At 34.2% G+C, this 18,587-nt stretch overlaps 1 protein-coding gene across 1 annotated transcript; it reads left to right on the top strand.

Annotated features, from left to right (window-relative positions):
- Nucleotides 1-3,261: 3,261 nt before the first annotated feature.
- Nucleotides 3,262-15,373, top strand: LOC120072927 (uncharacterized). Its single transcript, XM_039025464.2, has 7 exons — nt 3,262-3,347; nt 3,433-3,646; nt 4,178-4,372; nt 4,839-5,015; nt 5,520-5,618; nt 13,235-13,477; nt 14,597-15,373. The coding sequence occupies exons 3-7, from the start codon at nt 4,304-4,306 to the stop codon at nt 14,990-14,992; spliced, it is 984 nt and encodes a 327-aa protein (XP_038881392.1). The 5' UTR covers nt 3,262-3,347; nt 3,433-3,646; nt 4,178-4,303; the 3' UTR covers nt 14,993-15,373.
- Nucleotides 15,374-18,587: the final 3,214 nt, after the last annotated feature.

Raw genomic sequence — 18,587 nt, forward strand, 5'->3', positions numbered from 1 at the left:
TGTCTATCACTGACAGAAAGTGATAAAACTCTATCACTTTGTATAACTTATAGACAATAATATATGTGTATCATTATCTATCAGAAACTATCTATCTATCTGAGAATTCTATTAGCACGATCGTTTAGCACACAAAAACTATCTATCTGCGAATTCGATTAGCACGATCATTTAGCACGCAAGGATGCGTCGAGTATCCAATACTACGCGCTCTTCTAGCAAGCGAGCGCCTACATGATCATACAGCCAATGCCACACGATCGTGTAAAAAACTCTACACGATTGTATAAAAAACTCTACACGATCGTGTAGCATTAGCTATACGATTGTTTAACAAATTCTATATGATTGTGTAGTAAACTCTACATGATCGCATAACAAAAGCTATCCGATCGTTTAACTTTGTAAAATTTAAAGAAAGCCTTAAAACAAGAATTCTATCCTGAAACATCCATCAACAATTCATCCACAAAAATTATCACATAAACGTAATGCATATTAAGAAAAAAAAACCCACCAGTATTGTAAACGAATTCGATGAAGAAACTTACACTTACAAACACAAAAAATAGAAGAAAAAATAGTACCGTGGTCGAGGAAGAATTTCGATGAAGAAGATCGGCGAGGAAGAAGATCACGATGTTCAACGAGGAAGAAAGAAAAATAGCATTCAGCGAGGAAGAAGATCAATGCGCTCAACGAGGAAGAAAGAAGGATAGAGTTCAGCGAGCGCAGCAAATCAAATTTAAAGAAAAGGAAAATCGGTGAGAAGGAAAATCATGGTGTCGATAAGGAGAGAAGGAAAATCAATACGGTGTTTGTAATTTGAGAATGGCGAGGAGGAAAATCACGGCATCGACGAGGAAGCAGAGTTTAGCGAGCGAGCGCGGTAAATGAAAATTCGAAAAAAGGAAAATCGGTGAGGCAGAAGGGTATTTTTGGAAATTTAAAAAAAAAAGAAGGAAAATTAGAATTTGTTTTTGCTATAAAATGTAAATATTATTGTGTTTTATCTTATTTATAAGAATTCCCCTTACATTTAGTGACTCAAGATATTTTTTAATTAAAAAGAAAATTATATCTTAGAAACAAAATATAGTGAGAAATGAAAAGTAGATAAGTAGGTAGTATATGTTAGGAAAACGTACGAGTTATAACCCCCAACATTGAAGAATTGGGATTCATATTTGTGACGATCGGAAGAAATAGCAAGTGCAACTTTGAGCAAAGAAAAGGATTGGATTTTTAAAGTATAATGAAAGGGGTTTTCAACTCTTGTGGACCTTAAAATTGCATGCCAAATATATTAACTCAAAAATTAATTAATTAATTAATTAATAGTATTATATATGAAGTTGAAAGGTCTATAAATTAGAAAAATGGATCATTGCAACTTTAATAAAAAAATAAATTGAAAATTCGACGTATGTCCTAAGTTTTACTTTTTTACAAACATGGCAAATGACTTCCGCATGAAAATTTGATTACTATCTGATTTTCATGTGATTGTTATGTGATTACTATCAGATTTCTATGTGATTGTCACACCTACAGTTACAAAAAAGTTGGAGTCAACTTTGGTTTCTTAAAATATATTTGTCATACAATGCAATTTTTCTTAGGAAAATTATATAAATACCAGCAATAGAATGTAGGTTTGGTGCGGAAAAAAAAGGAAGGGGTGGTATCATTCTTCTTCATTTCGATTTCCATTTCTTTGCAGATAAATGTATAAGCGGAATAATCCTAAAATAAATCAGGATATTATAATTTTTTTCCCTATATTTCCAATATTTTTTAAATATTGCCATATACCTAATTAAAATGCCTAAAATTTTTATCCATTGTAATTACCCTATAAATTATATTAGTTAATCTATTTTATATATTTCCAAATTTTTAATATGATTTTAATGTTATAGAAGTTATATTTAATTTGATATATCAATTATATAATAGATACTTCATATTTCATATATTAATTGTTTGATATACTTGATTTAGAGAAAATGATATCGTTGATATGCCAAATATGAAGTATATCATTTAGAATGATACTTAAATTATAACATTGATATTTCAATTGTATATTACTACTAATTCAGAATGAATTGCAAATAGATCATTAGTGTATAATATTTAATAGTATAGCATAATAAACTCAAAATGCAATAATAAGTATTTGGTTTATCAGTAGTTTATCAACAATTATTCTAATTTTGTTTAAATTGTAACATAGATTTATAAAAAATATATTAATAATTATTGAAAATTCATTTGTGCTCATTTTTAGTATATCATTAGTATATCACTCATGATCTAAATTCATTTCACGTATTATATTGATGTAGCGGTAGTATATCAATACTCATTCAAAATTCAATTTCAGGTATATATATTATTAGTACATAAGTAGTTATAGGTAAGCATTTATTTGAAATCTATTTAAAGTATAAATTAATTTATTAATTTTGTATCAATGCTAAAAAAAAAACAAAACTAACTTTAAGGATATCATTAGTGTATCGATAGTACATCAATATTTCTTCTAAACAAAATTTTAATATAACATTGATGTATTAGTATTATATCAACATAAGTTCAAAATTCATTTCAAGTATAAAATCTTGATATTCTTTTCCAATGTAACATTAGTGTACCAATAATTTATCAACACTCATTCAAAATTGTTATTAACCTAACAAATTGAACCATTATAAACTGATTATAATGTATAAGAAAAACAATATTATATAACAAATGAAAAAAAGTAAATGAACAAGCACTTCATGATGATAAATATGGTTTATGAATGAAAAATTTGGTATATCCATTTGTATAACTTAAATACTTTATATTTGGTATATCAGTGAAAGTTCACGAATAATAGCTAATATAAAAGCACTTGTTTACAGATAAATATGATACATAAATGATACTTTTGATATATTAATTGTATAACTTATATACTTTATGTTTGGTATATTTGTCAACTGATATATCAAATATAAAGTGTATCAAATGACTGATATACCAAAAATAAAATATATCAGATATACTATTGATACATTAATAGGGGTAAAATTGGAATAATAATAAAAAATTGCTTCATTATTTTCTTTATTACATTTGTAAATTTTGAAAAATCATTACTAAATTTTATAAATCTAAGATTTTTTTTCTATTTCTAAAATATAGTTTTTTTTTTTTTTGTACGGATGAACCATTCACAACGCTTTTATGTTTTTCGACTCGTCCATATAAATGTACAAAATTTAGAATCTAAACGTTGCTTTCTAGGTTTGGGTTGGTTGTGTTGGATTTTAGTCATTTTAAAACGCCAAACGGTTAGTGTGTGTGTACAATGCAAAATTTTGCATATAAATAGCATTCAATTTCACGTCGCTTCAACTTTTTGTTCCATTTTTTCAGGGCGCCAATTTTCCGATCTCTCTCTGAAATAACAAATTTTTGCTCCGATCAAGCTCGAAAAAAATGGCGAACAATCCTTGAGTTTCTCGCATTGCTTTTAGGTTACGTTGCCTGTTTGCCGGACGTGGAGTTCGTCCACTCCTCTGCTTTGATTTGATGTTCTTTCGGTCGGTCGATCGAAGGAGGATTATTTCAACATGATTTGAAATGCCAGGTAGGAATTCATTGTTTTCCGATTGTTATCTTTATCCTGTTCTTCATTTATATATCCTCTGAATCCTGCGGATCGCATCTTCTGATGGCCTCTCTGTTTTCCCTCTGTTTTTTATTTCTGCGAACGCCTGAAATTTACAAAACCATAGGAGTTGGATTATGAAGATGAATTGCAATGATCAAGAACTATTTGTTGTTTGGTCACTTTTTTAGTTTAGCAATTTGGTTGTACATTCTCTGTTTTTTTTTTTTTTTTTTTTTTTTATTTCTGAGAATGCCCGAAATTTAGAAAACTAGGAAAGTTGGATTATGAAGATAAATTGCGATGATTGTGAAATATTTATTGTTTGGCCACTTCTTCAGCTTTGTGGTTTGGTTGTAAGTTTCTATGTTTCGTTGATTTCTATTTGAATACGTCGTAATAACTGTACCAAATTTAGGCAATACAAAGAGAAGATAAACTAATAAGAAGACGAAAAATAGTTGACCTATAATGCATCACTTTGGTTGAGATAGTCCATTTCTTTTGAAGGTGAATAATGTATGATCATGCGCCTCATTTATTCCCGGCGTCTAAAGATTGTCAGACCAGAGGGTGAAGCATCTAACAATTATATAGTAAAGTAATTATTTCTGTTCAACTCTCGAATTCTGAAAGATGTCTGCTAGAAAGTCGAGAGGTAATGCGACAGAGAAGGTTTTGTCCCATGAAGAACAACAGGTCAAGGTGAGGTTGCAAGTTTAATTTGTTAAAAATTTTTAATAGAACAAGAAATTTTTATTTGATCCTCTCTCTTATTTTCCCAATTTGGTATGGGGTGTAATATGCCATAAGCCTAAAAGTGATTCAACTGGAAATGGACTATCCTCTTTATAATCATTTGGTTTTTCTAAATTACTCTTGTTTTCTCATAATTACAATTTTATTTCATTAATCTTCATCCTTACCATTTGAATTCTTAGTTAAATTCCAAAAACAAAATAAATTTTTAAAAACTACTTTTCTTTTCTTTTTAATTTTCAAAACTTGACATGGATGTTGCAAACATTAATCAAAAGTAGATAACAAAACAAAGAAACTCGTTTGTGGAAATAGTATTAATAAGCTTAATTTTTACCAACTATATGGTTATTAGGGTCTTAGTTTTCTAATAATGTTTCTTGGAGTTTAATTATGGTGTTCTCTTTTCCAGATAAATGAAGTAAAAAAGTTAATGGGTCCAATTGCTGATAAGCTTCCTGTTTTGTGCTCGGAGGCATCTATTCTGAGGTACCTCAAAGCAAGAAACTGGAATACAAAGAAGGCCAATAAAATGTTGAAGGAAACTTTGAAATGGAGGCTAGATTACAAGCCAGAGAAGATAATTTGGGTATGGATTTCTGCAGAGTTCACTATCTAATTGACACGGTTTTAAAATTTGATCCCTCTGAAAAGTGGAAAATGGAAAACTAATTCCGTCAGGTAAAGAAATAAGTTAATTTCCTCATTGAGTTCGAACTGTTGAAGACATAGTTCCATCAACTGGACTACTGGAGGATGCTGACAAGCGTAGAGAATATTTTCTTGATTTAAAAAAAGAAAACAATCTTTGCTTCATTTTGATTTGATTCTATTCAGCATTTAATTTTCATTTTATTGCGAATCTAATTTTCTGATTGAAAGGCATGAGGAATTGTGTAATTGTAATTCTACACCAGAAGAAGAGAGTAGTCACAATCCTTAGCCTCCTCCATCATTTTAAACTTCATAATAAACGTAGACATTCAGTGCTTAAAATAATTGCTTAGCTTGCTTGAGATGAAAATGTCGATCGTTGCACTGGATCCTATTGTATGCGTTATTGACTAAACGGCGTCTTCTTTTGTGTTTCAAGGAAGATATTGCTCAGGAGGCCAAGACGGGAAAAATATATAGAGCTAATTACACTGACAAACAAGGAAGAACCGTTCTTGTAATGAGACCGAGTAGTCAGGTATTTCAATTGCATGACAAACAGATCTTACGTTCGAGTGGTTCCTACATGCCTCCTAATGTTTATATTTTATCAAACATATATTTAATAAATGACGGAATCTTACTAATATGTTAGGTAAAATTATAAAGATCCACTAATCATCTTTTTACCATTTTAGCATATATATATATATACATATATATGTAATTTAAAAAGTTTCAAATAGGTAACGAAACTTATATAGTCATATCAATTTAATCTTATACTTTAATAGGTTATTGAACTTTCATGTCTAATAGATATCTATATCACGAGCTTCATTAGTTTTGCTCATTTCACCCAAATTTTCTAGGCAGGCTTATAATTAACTCTTCACATGTAATCTTAAATAATATAGTATATTAAATGATTGGAATGAACAACGGGTTCTATTAGATATAAAAGCAAAATGCAAGAGCCATATAATAAGTTTTTCCAAGTGCAACAATAACTTATAGGCATACCTTCTAGATTTTAATTGAATGTTGATTATGAAATAAATTGAACTTGTAATTTGATCCACCTATTTTATATAATAAGAAATACAGAGTGAGAAAGAATGAGTGAGAACTCTTCCTTTTATTCTTTCAAGGGTAATACTTGGAATGCATCAATCTCTATGTGTTAAAATGGTGTTTTAGCCTTAAGGGCGTTTTAGTCTTTTTCTCAATATCTATTGTCTAGGGTTTCTCTCTGTTTGGTTATTTATACCTGTCCTGTATTGGGTACTATATATCAGAAAAATTAAAAGAATAAAAATTCTCCTATCGTGGTTTTTCTCCCTGATCTAGGGTTTCCACGTAAATCTGTGTTTCTTTTCTTCTCTTCTTTTCCAATATGGTATCAGAGCATGGCGAAGAAGCCCTGGCCGTCATTGATGAGAACAAACCAGAGACTCCAACAGAAACCTCCATTGGAACAAAGGGATCCATGAACCCTAAAGTTGCTGCAGCTATAAGAGAAGCCGTTGAGCATTATTTTCACGCCACTATGCCTCAACTCCTAAAATCTATGTCTGATCCAACCTCCAGCCAGACCCGACCTAATCCTCCAATTTATAACCAGTGGACTACCGTTGCAGACCCGACCACCGGAACTCTCAGACCAGATCGGCACATAGATCCGAGCTCATCTGGATTTTCTGCCTCAGATCCGAGTGACATCTGGAATTCGACAACCTTATGGATTTTCTGCTTCAAACCCATCTACCTCAGACCCGATCGACACCTATCTGCCTCAGACCCGATCCAACCTCCAACAAAACTTCTCAGACCCGATCGGCACCCACCAGATCTTGCCTCAGAACCCCCCGATGCGCGGAAACCCTTCACTCTCGGGATATTTTGCTCAGGCCGACACCACCGCCCGTGACTGGCGGTATACAGGTGATCTCCAGCCTCCGTTTTCAGGTCAGTAGCCAGCCCTAGTGTATGTTCCAGATCGCCCGTGGATGACCCAAGTTACTCAACTGGTCCAACCGAACCGGGTCTAGTCGAATTCGGTCCAGCCGAACCAGTATGGTTAGTCAGTTCCCAGGCCTTCTTTTGGTCCGTCCTCGAGCCAAAATGAAGCTACTTTTCCAGGGATTTATGGGCAAAACCAACCTATGGCATATTCTAGTGGAACCGTTGGTTTTGAACAGCAGTTGGCCAACTTACAGCAGCAAATATCGGCCTTTAGATCCACGACAAATCCTACAACTGGTTTTCATCCACATTAAGACTTCTCTTTATGCTCAGAAACACCGGTAAATGCTTACTCTAACTTACCTGTTGCAAATATTATGTCTAGTTCTGTGGGGAACTCTGCAGGAATGTCTATTGGTGAGAAACTTAACGGTGAGAATTACTTTTCTTGGTCCTAATCGGTAAGAATGGTCCTTGAGGGACGTCACAAGTTTGGGTATCTAACTGGAGAAATACCAAAACCAAACCCCGGTGATTCCCAGGAACGTATATGGAAAGGAAAGGACTCTCTCCTTCGCTCAATTCTGATAAATAGCATGGAATCCCAGATCAGAAAGCCACTTCTGTACTCAGCCTCCGCTCGGGATATTTAGGAAGCTATCCAGAAGCTCTATTCACAAAGGCAAAATGCCTCACGTCTTTATACCTTGAGGAAACATATTCATGAGTGCAAACAAGGGACTCTTGACGTTACGTCTTATTTCAATAGATTGTCTCTGTTATGGCAAGAAATGGACTTGTGCCATGAGGTCGTGTGGAATTGTCCTGTTGACGGAGTTCAGTACTCAAAGATTAAGGAGGCGGACCGGGTGTATGATTTTCTAGCTGGCTTAAACCCTAAATTTGATGGTGTCCGAAGTCGGATTTTGGGACAGAGACCAATACCGTCTCTAATGGAAGTATGCTCAGAGGTCAGATTAGAAGAGGACAAAACTAGAGCTATGAATGGCTCTAGCAACAACCACTTAGATTCTGCTGCGTTTGGAGCCAAATCTTTGGGACCAGAGAGCGACAAACAGAACGGAAAATCCTCACCCATCTGTGAGCATTGTAAGAAACCATGGCACATCAAAGATCAATGCTGGAAGTTACACGGTCGCCCACCAAATGGCAAGCGACGGTCTGCGAATGAAAAATCAAAAACCGGTCGAGCCCTTGTCAATGAAACAGGGGATGGTACATCATCAGCCACCAACCAGGTAGAGTCCAGCATGGTTGGAACCAGCAATGTTGCTCAATCAGGTACTTCTCAGTCCTTTAGCTTCTTGATCGAAGAGGATGAATCGTGGATCCTTGACTCAGGAGCAACGGACCACCTAACTGGATCATCTGATCAATTCCTCTCGTTTTATCCAAGTGCGGGAAACGAGAGAATACGAATTGCAGATGGGTCCTTTGCTTCCATTACTGGGAAAGGTCACTTATCTCCTATTCAAGGGTTGATTTTACAGAATGTCCTACATGTGCCAAAGATATCTTATAATCTGCTATCTGTCAGTAAAATAATCAGAGACCTGAATTGTAATGCCGTTTTCTCACCGGATAATGTTTTGTTTCAGGACCTGAGCTCGGGGAAGACGATTGGCACTGCCCGGCACAGTAGGGGGCTCTACTTCCTCTCGGAGAATGCTTCATCTAGGAGTTTATCTAGCACTTATTTACTCTTTTCCCTTACTATTTCTGAAACTGATTTCCTGTTATGGCATTTTCATCTTGGACATCCGAATTTTCATTATATGAAGTACTTATTTCCCCATCTATTTCGTAATGTTAATATTTCATCTTTATCTTGCGATGTTTGTATTCGTGCAAAACAACCTCGGGTGTCTTTTACTTCCCAGCCTTATAAACCGTCCCAACCTTTCCACCTGATACATAATGATGTGTGGGGCCCATCAAATATCACAACCGTGTCGGATAAACGGTGGTTTGTCATCTTCATAGATGATCACACTCATCTTACGTGGGTGTTCCTTCTTACGGATAAATCTGAAGTGACTACAGTCTTTCAGCAATTCTACACCACGGTCGAAACCTAGTTCAATACCATAATTGCTATCCTTCGGAGTGACAATGGCCGTGAGTTTGTTAATCAGTCCCTCCGTGAGTTTTTAAATTCTAAAGGTATCATCCACCAAAACTCCTGTGCCTATATCCTGCAACAAAATGGGGTGGCCGAACAGAAAAACCGCCACCTTATTGAGGTTGCTCGGGCTCTCATGATTCCTGCATCCATACCCTCGTACCTATGGGGTGATGTTGTACTCACTGCAACCCATCTCATTAATCGAATGCCTTCCCGTGTCCTCAAGTTCCAGACTCCCTTAGCCCATTTCAAAGAATCCTTCTCTTCTGCCCGACTTTTCCCAGATGTTCCTCTTCAGGTGTTTGGATGTACGGTGTTTGTTCATAATCATGGTTCCCACAGTAAATTCGCTCCCAGGGCTAAAAAATGTGTCTTTGTTGGGTATCCGCTCCATCAACGGGGCTACAAATGTTATCAGCCATCTTTTCGAAAGTACTTTGTCACCATGGATGCTACCTTTCAAGAAGACAAACCTTTTTTTCCTGTTAGTCCTCTTTAGGGGGAGACTTCGAGTGAAGAGACTAACACGTCATCCACCTATTCCATTCCTGTAGACTTGTTTCTTGAACCAATTCCTAACACTAATCCTCCTAGCCCTCCTGACACTATCCTGGCCCTCCCATGCCGGACAATCCTGTCCTTCCTACAAAACAAGTTCCTTGGATAACCTACTATTGGAAGAATCTATGAAAGGAAATAGTTTCCCCTGCTGCTCCACTGGAAAGTGTTCAAGAGTTAGAACCAGAGACAACTCAAGGTAACCATATTCTTGATAATAATAACTCTGTTGAAAGTAGTACAGTGAACACTGACGATGCAGCGACTTTTGACAAAATTAGGGAGGATGAGAACAATGAATTTCCTCCAGATGATGTTCAGGAGACTAAAAATGTGCAGTAGATGAATACAGAGGAAAAAGGTAACAAGACCAGTGAAATTGATGCCACCCTAGACTTACCAATTTCCCTGAGAAAGGGAACAAGGTCCTACACCAAGTACTCTATGAAAAGCTTCTTATCTTACAGTAGCTTGTCAACAAGATTCAAGGCTTTTACCACTAGCCTGGACACTGTGGCTATCCTGGGAAATGTGTAAAAGGCTCTGAAAATTCCTGAATGGCGAGTTGTAGTCATGGAAGAAACGCGAGCACTCAAGACCAACAAAACATGGGATCTAGTTGTTCTTCCTAGAGGTCACAAAACCGTCGGGTGCAAATGGGTGTTCACAGTCAAGTACAAATCTGATGGGACTCTCGACAGATATAAGGCCAGATTAGTCGCGAAAGGGTTCACTCAAACATATGGGGTGGACTACTCAGAAATTTTCTCGCCAGTAGCAAAATTCAACACTATTCGGGTTCTTCTCTCTGTTGCTGTAAACCTAGACTGACCTCTATATCAGTTGGATGTAAAGAATGCGTGTCTAAATGGTGAGTTGGAAGAAGAGGTTTATATGACCCCTCCTCCAGGGTTGGAAGCACAGTTTGGGAGTCAAGTGTGCAAGCTAAAGAAGTCTTTGTATGGTCTGAAACAGTCCCCTAGAGCCTAGTTCGATAGGTTTACTACCTTTGTCAAAACCCAGGGGTACATTCAAGGTCACTCAGATCACATCCTGTTCACTAAGAAGTCAGAATCAGGAAAAGTAGCAGTGTTAATCGTATACGTTGATGATATTATTCTGTCAGGAAATCATTCCGTAGAAATTGACAAGCTGAAACAGAAAATGGCAGAGGAGTTTGAAATTAAAGATCTTGGTTCCTTGGGGTATTTCCTAGGAATGGAGATAGCAAGGTCAAAGGAAGGGATCTCAGTGTCTTAGAGAAAATATACGTTAGACCTTCTACAAGAGACTGGGATGACTGGATGTAAACCTGCAGATACTCCAGTTGAGGTCAACAAAAGTCTGGTAAACTCAGTAGACGACATACCAGTGAACAAGGAGAGATATCAACATCTTGTAGGGAAGCTGATATATCTCTCGCATACCAGACCTGATATTTCATATGCGGTGAGTTTGGTAAGCCAGTTTATGCAAGCCCCGTATGAGAGACACATGGAAGTTGTTAACCGGATTCTGAGATATCTAAAGTCAACACCTGGGAAGGGCTTGATGTTAAAAAAAAATGATAGAAGATGTATAGAACCCTACACTGACTCGGACTGGGCCGGTTCTGCTACTGACCGAAAGTCAACCTTGGGGTATTGTACTTTAGTATGGGGAAGCCTCGTTACATGGAGGAGTAAGAAACAGGGTGTCGTGGCTAGAAGTAGTGTCGAAGCTAAATACAGAGCTATGTGCTTGGGTATCTATGAGGAAATTTGGTTGAAGAAGGTATTAGTAGATCTTCATCAAGAGAGTCATGACCCGATGAGACTCTACTGTGACAACAAGGTTGCTATTAATATTGCCAATAACCCTGTTCAGCATGACAGAACCAAATATATTGAGATTGACTGACATTTCATAAAAGAGAAACTTGACAATGGTAGTATTTGTGTTCTCTAGGGTTGGCAAAATTCCCCACGGGATCGGGTCCCTGCGGGGCCCCGCCCCGATTGGGGTGGGAAATCCTCGGTCAACCGGGGATGGGGTCAAACTGGAGAATTTTTTCGGGGCCCCGTCCGGGGACGGGGCGAGGACGGGGATGGTATCCCCGCCCCGACCCCGACTCTGATTTTATATAGATATTTTTAATATTTTATAAATATATATTTATAATATATAAAATAACTTATTTATATGTATGTTTATAATGTATACTATAAACTTATAGTGTTGTGAGTCCAATATTGAATATATAAATTCTAAATTTAAGCCCAAAAGTCAAGTCCAAACTTAAAAAATTAAAAGAAAAAAATGGGGAATCCCCGCGGGGAAACGGGGAATGGGGCCCCGCGGGGACCTGTTTCCCTGACGGGGATAGGGGGGGAATTTCCCCCACGGGGCGGGGCGGGGGACCCGTTGCCAATCCTAGTGTTCCATCCAGTCAACAGATTGCAGATGTTCTGACTAAGGGCTTACCTAGACAGATGTTTGACACTTGTATTAGCAAGTTGAGCCTCATTGATATTTATGCCCCAACTTGAGGGGGAGTGTTGAAATGGTGTTTTAGCCCTAAGGGTGTTTTAGTATTTTTCTCAGTACCTACTGTCTAGGGTTTCTCTCTGTTTGGTTATTTATACATGTCCTGTATTGGGTACTGTGTATCAGAAAAATTAAAAGAATAAAAATTCTCCTATCGTGGTTTTTCTCCCTGATCTAGGGTTTCCACGTAAATCTATGTGTTTCTTTTCTTCTCTTCTTTTCCAATACTATGTTTTCCCTTCCCATCACTCACACCAAAAATGTTATGATAGAATAATTTGGTGGGATGCACAAAGATAGGTGCTTCCTAGATGTATCTAAATATTTTTCTTCTTGTTATGGTTATTTCCTCACACAACTCTTAAATAATCTTCAAATAATCTTCAAGATTCTTGAAGAGGATTTTTTTATTATTAAAAAAGTTTCTTGAAAGACAATTTTGGGCCATTGAATCTTACACTTTGTCCAAGATCAATTTATGGCCATTAGATCTTCCACATTATCCAAAGCTAATTTGTGACGCTTAGACCCTTCACATTGATCAAGGTAATCAATTTGGAACTATTGGATTTGCTTGATGATCAAGTTTCTTTGGGCTATAAATAGGTGGGGATTCATAGTTGCCAAATCATCCCAAAATCTCCAATAAGTGAGCAAAGTGAGAAAAAATAGAGAGTTTCTTATAAGAGAGCTTGTTATTCCTTTATAAGAAAGAAAGTTTGTAATTCTTATTTAATATTGTGGAATTCTCCCATCCTTGCTTGTGGTTTTTACCCCAATTTTTTTAGGGGTTTTTCACGTAAAATTATTTTGTGTTATTCTCTTCCTTTGTTTTTTTTCCATTATTATTACTCTCAATCTAATTCAGTTGCGATGTTACCCTATTCATTCACAATTCTTTTTATAACAATAACTATTCTTGGCTAAAATACAATCAACTTTGCTTATAACAATGCCAGAATACAGAATCAACAACTGGACAGATACGATATTTGGTTTACTGCATGGAGCATGCGATTTTGAGTTCAAATTCAACTGATGGATACATGGTATGGTTAATTGATTTTCATGGCTGGAACACATCTTGTCTATCCTTGAAGGTTACTCGAGATACAGCTCACGTCCTGCAAAATCATTATCCTGAAAGATTGGGCCTTGCTATTCTCTACAACCCACCGAAGGTGTTTGAGTCCTTTTGGGTGGTAAGCTATCACATCACTCCCATATTTTCTTCAATTATTTCCATCAACATTTATTGCTTTCCATATATCTGGAAATTTCGGAGAAAGTTTTGGTTCCCCATTGAGATGAATTTGATCCTTATCTATCCTTCTAAATTAACCATTTCATGGTGTGTTTATTTAGCTTCTCTTCTCCTCAGCGGAGTTGAATCAAAGTTTTTAAAACTTTCTAGTAGTTCAACTATTTATTAGTGTTTGTACTTTCATTTGTTTAATCTTTTATTTTTGTCCACCGATTTAAGTTTGTTTTAATTTAGTTAGTCCTATCATTTTAAAAGTTCAATAACAATCACATTGATCATATTACAATTTTCTGAAGGTCACAAGATATTGATAACTATCTTGGTCATAAAAAAGAAAGAATCACTAATTATGACAGTTTTCTTTTTTAAGAACTGTGCTTGTTTTTCTTTTCTTTTCTTTTTTTTTTTTTTTTTTTTTTCAATTTCTTAACCATGATGTTTATTTTCTTAAGGAAACATTTGATTTTTTTAGCCAAACTCCAAAAATAAAAATATGCTTTAATTTTTTCTTTTTAGTTTTAAAACTTGAATTCGATTTTGAAGATATTAATAGAAGTAGAGAACAAAAACTATAAATGTGTGTGTTACAAACTTAATATTTGATAAAAAAAATTAAATTGTTATCAAGCCAAATATCCAAAAATATGGAAGAGAGTCGGCCCACTTTTAGTCGTTCGAGCGATTATGCCCGTTTTAGGGGCCTAAGATATTTGAGAAAGTGTATTAAGATTCCTCCCCTGTTTCATCAATGGCTCATTTTCTCTTGAAAACCACAGCCATATGATTTCTTTTATCTGTTTATTTCTTTACTCCTCCAAACCAATATAAAATGCGCATATTTATATTAGATATAACTTATCCCCCGCTCTTCTACTATGTCGAAAGAAACCTATCACATAAGAAAACTATTTTATCTTTGGACACAATATCAATGGTCTGGAAAGTAAAATCAAATTGAACCATGACGAAAAACTTCATATAAGAAATCGAAATCCAAGCTGAAATTATGTTTTTTCATTTTCCTTCTCTGATATGTATCTTGCTTGAGATAATGCAGATGGTAAGACCATTCCTAGAGTCAAAGACATTCAAGAAAGTGAAGTTTGTGTACTCCAACAACCCAGAGAGTCGAAAGATAATGGAAGACAACTTCGACGCTGACGAATTGGAAACTTCATTTGGTGGGAAAAACCCTGTTGGGTTTAACTACGAAGATTATTCACAAAGAATGATGGAAGACGACAAGAAAATGACTCATTTTATCGACTCTGGATGCTCTTCTCCAATTTATAAAGCTATTTTATCCAAATCACAGCTGCTTGACTCGGCCGCATCCGATGTCGATTCTCAAACTTCCGACGAAGAAAGCAACAACGACGAAATACCATTGAGTTTGGAGCATCCAGATGACAAACTACAAGTCCCTTCAGCGACAACATCCGAGTCCAGATAACAAACTACAAGAGCATTGATATTCAAGTAAGCTGCTTCTTGCATCTCACTGACTGCTCATTAACCTTTAACAATAAATCAGTGGTCAGTTTGTTCTTTCTTTTCCTTTTTTTAGTGTCATTTCGTTTTACTCTCTCTATTAACTGTTCTTTCATTTTTTTGGTCTCTTAAAAGTTTCTTGGCATTCTTTTTTGGATTAAAATTGTGTATTATTTTTCGAACTTGATAGAAAAATGCTTAGATGCATTCTGGCTATACCCATCTTTGTGGAGTCCATTCGGGTGCTAATTAAAAGTTGGCTCTTTCCTTTACTCATTTTGGATATTGCTTGTAACAGAACATTTATAATATAAATACCATATCGGAATAATCCATGAAGATATGCCCTTTATTTCTCTGTCTAGCTCAAAATTAGGGGAGTATCTTTCTTGGCTTCTGTTCAAAAGCTTAAATTGACTTTAATTTACACCTCTCTTTTGTATTTAGTAAATTAAATTTGGGCGAATTGAACTAATTGTTTTTCCTTTTTTTAATATTATTATCATTTTGGTTGATGGGTCATCTATCCGAGGCTAAACTACAATTTTGATTCTTCCAATTTTAGGGTTGGTTTATTAAGTCTATATTTGTTAGGTTTCAATTCAAAACTTTGTCATGTTAACACATTTACTATCTATGTTTATAATATGTGAGGGTGTGGAGATTTGAACTTCTACTTGACTTTTTTTTTTTCTTGACAATATATGTGGGAGGTGATGAATTCAAATATCAAATTTTGAGGTTCATGGTAAAAGTTCGTGTCAGTTGAATTTTAATTATGTTGACGCAATAACTAGGTGAACTATACACTCAAAGATATGTTTATTTTAAAGTATATTTTTGGAGATAATGACATAATGCTAAAAGTTCATGAACCATGTTTATAATTTGACTTTATCAATTAATATACATCAAATATATGGGTTATTTTAGTTCTAAACTTTTTTTATTATATATTTATGATTTTTAAGTAATCAATATCTTAATGAATAATTCTTTAACAAAAAATTCATTACAATTTTAGTACACATATATCTCTCTCCCCCCCCCCCCAAATATATATATATATATATATATATATATATATATCCATTTTATTCTTACTTTCACCATGAAGATGTTTGATTTTCCTTTTAAATGTCTCATAGGATTGAGTAGCTTAAGCTTCTATATAGCATGTACATATAGATATGTAGGTTGTATGAAAGAATGAATTGAAAAAGATTCAGTTGATATAGTGTCTTAATTTGGAAGTAAAGATTTCTACAAATGAATGAGATTAGAAGAATCTTAAAAGTTTCAACATATACTTTTGTTTTTTTTAAAAAAAAAAAAAAAAACAAAAAAAAAAAAAAAAACAAACAAACAAACAAACAAACCTCTTCGTTAAGATAATGAAAGATGTTACAATATATACTTTTGTTAAAAGGAACATTTTTCCTCTAAACTTTCATGAAAGTAACAATTTAAGACCTGTTTGGTTCGCATTCCGGATTTTGACTTCTGTGAATATAAAACATATAACTTGAATTTTGTTTCTGAAAACTGTTTTAAGATTCTGTGATCCAGTACAAATTTTGAAAACAACATAACATTTGTAGGTCTTTTTTGTATTCAGAATTTGAATTTAAAATTTAGAATGTAGAATTGTATTAAATAAAGATAAAAAAAATAGAAATATAGTATGTCATGTTATAAACCCAATTCAATTTTTTTAAAAAATTTAAAATATGTATTATGTAATGTATTATAAATTAAATTAGGTTAAATTCTAAGTTTGATCCCTATGGTTTGGATAAAATTAAAAGTTAGTCCATATGATTTTAAATTTTAGAATTTAGTTCTTATAGTTTTGATAGTCCATATGATTTGTTAAATCTCTTGAATAGCCCTACCACGAGGACTATTTATTATGAAACTTTTATCAAACCTAAGACTTAAATTTTAACTTAGTCCAAATCATAGGGACCAAAATTTTTAATTTTTTATAAATTATATAAAATTATAAAACAATAATTATACAATTTTTTAACATAAAATATGTTAAAAAAATAAATTAACAATAATTCATTGTTAAATAATATTTAGTTGAGTAGTTACAACGAGTTTACAATTGTTTAGATTAAAATTCAATTTTTTAATTATGCTACCAAACACATATCTGAAAACAAGAAATATAGCTCTACTTTCATTTAATCCCTTATTTTCAAATTTTTGTTTTCAGATTATATATCAAACAAGCCCCTAATCTCTCAACTTAAATTTGTAACGATTTAGTCGATGTACTTTCAATTTTTATAACAATTTAGTTTTTTAATTTTAATATACAAATAGTGTAGCATAGGTATTTCGAAGTTTGTAGTAACTCAATCTCTCTAGCAAAAGGTATTGTAAGAATTTAACGAGATTTCTGACATATGTATGATGATTGATAAATTGATTAAGGATCTCGACGATGTATTTATTGGATTACAAAGCCAAAGCTATTACATCCTAAAAACCGACACACTTAGTTTTGATAGAAATTTTGATTGTAGGGGATTACATTGTTGCATAAATTTAAAAGCACATATATAAATATAAAGACTAAATTGCTACAAATTTAAGTTCAGAGACGAAATTGTTACTTTCATTCACCTAAGTTCAGAGACAAAATTATTTTTTTTAACCTTATACTTAATACACCTACAAGGCACCCTGGAAAACTTTTTAACACTCAAAGAGATGTCATTGAGAAATTTAGAGAGTATGTTGTAATATCATATGGGTAACTTTTTTTTTTTGGTTCAACAATGGTAGAACCATGAGAGCAAAGGGATTCTTTGTATGGATGACTTAAAAAAATAGTCCTATACTATTTTATGACATTTTCTTGATGTCATCATTACAAATAAATTACCAAATTGACCCACTGGCAGTTGGAACTCTTACACCTACTTTCCATTCTCGTTGTCACTCTTGCTCGCTGCTCACTTTTCTCGCTTTCATTTTTCATTCTTAGATCTCACTTTCAACCCAAAGAATTCCAAAAAGAAAGAAATACGAAAACGTAAATGGAATATAGATCACCGGTCCAATGCTCAACGTGTTATGAGACGAAAGGATGAGATGAAATGGCAATCTTAGAGCCCAAGAGGTCAAACGGTCGATAGGTTAAAGATGAAGACAAAAGAGAGAGGAGAAACTTTGTATTTTTTAAAATAAAAGACTATATAATAATTTTACTCTAAATAAGAGGTCATATAACATTAGTTTTAAAAAGTGGGTCGTGTCTCATTTTGACCGTTTTTTTTTTCAGGACTCCGATACAAATACGTCGACGTTAAATAAAAGACATTTGAGACCATAATTTGTATCTTTGTCTACGGATCAAGATTGACATATGTGTAAGGAAATTTAAAGGGAATTGAATTATGTATAAGGTGTTAGAATTTTGTAGTTTATAGAAAAGAATTTTGAGAGCTTTAAATTTAGGAACCGACGAAGAGGAAAGTGATGTTAGTCACGTCTTAATATTATTTTGCCACCGCCCAAATGCCAACCCTTTCCTTTCCTTT

The sequence above is a fragment of the Benincasa hispida genome, chromosome 3, assembly GCF_027475165.1.
Source record: "Benincasa hispida cultivar pf3 chromosome 3, pf3_genome.v1.1, whole genome shotgun sequence".
Taxonomy (NCBI): Eukaryota; Viridiplantae; Streptophyta; class Magnoliopsida; order Cucurbitales; family Cucurbitaceae; genus Benincasa; species Benincasa hispida.

Bases quoted from the DNA above. Each gene is read 5' to 3' on its own strand.
- LOC120072927 (XM_039025464.2), top strand. From the start codon at position 4,304: ATGTCTGCTAGAAAGTCGAGAGGTAATGCGACAGAGAAGGTTTTGTCC. The intron at 4,373-4,838 runs GTGAGGTTGCAA...TCTCTTTTCCAG, and splicing joins ATGAAGAACAACAGGTCAAG to ATAAATGAAGTAAAAAAGTT. The intron at 5,619-13,234 runs GTATTTCAATTG...TAACAATGCCAG, and splicing joins TAATGAGACCGAGTAGTCAG to AATACAGAATCAACAACTGG.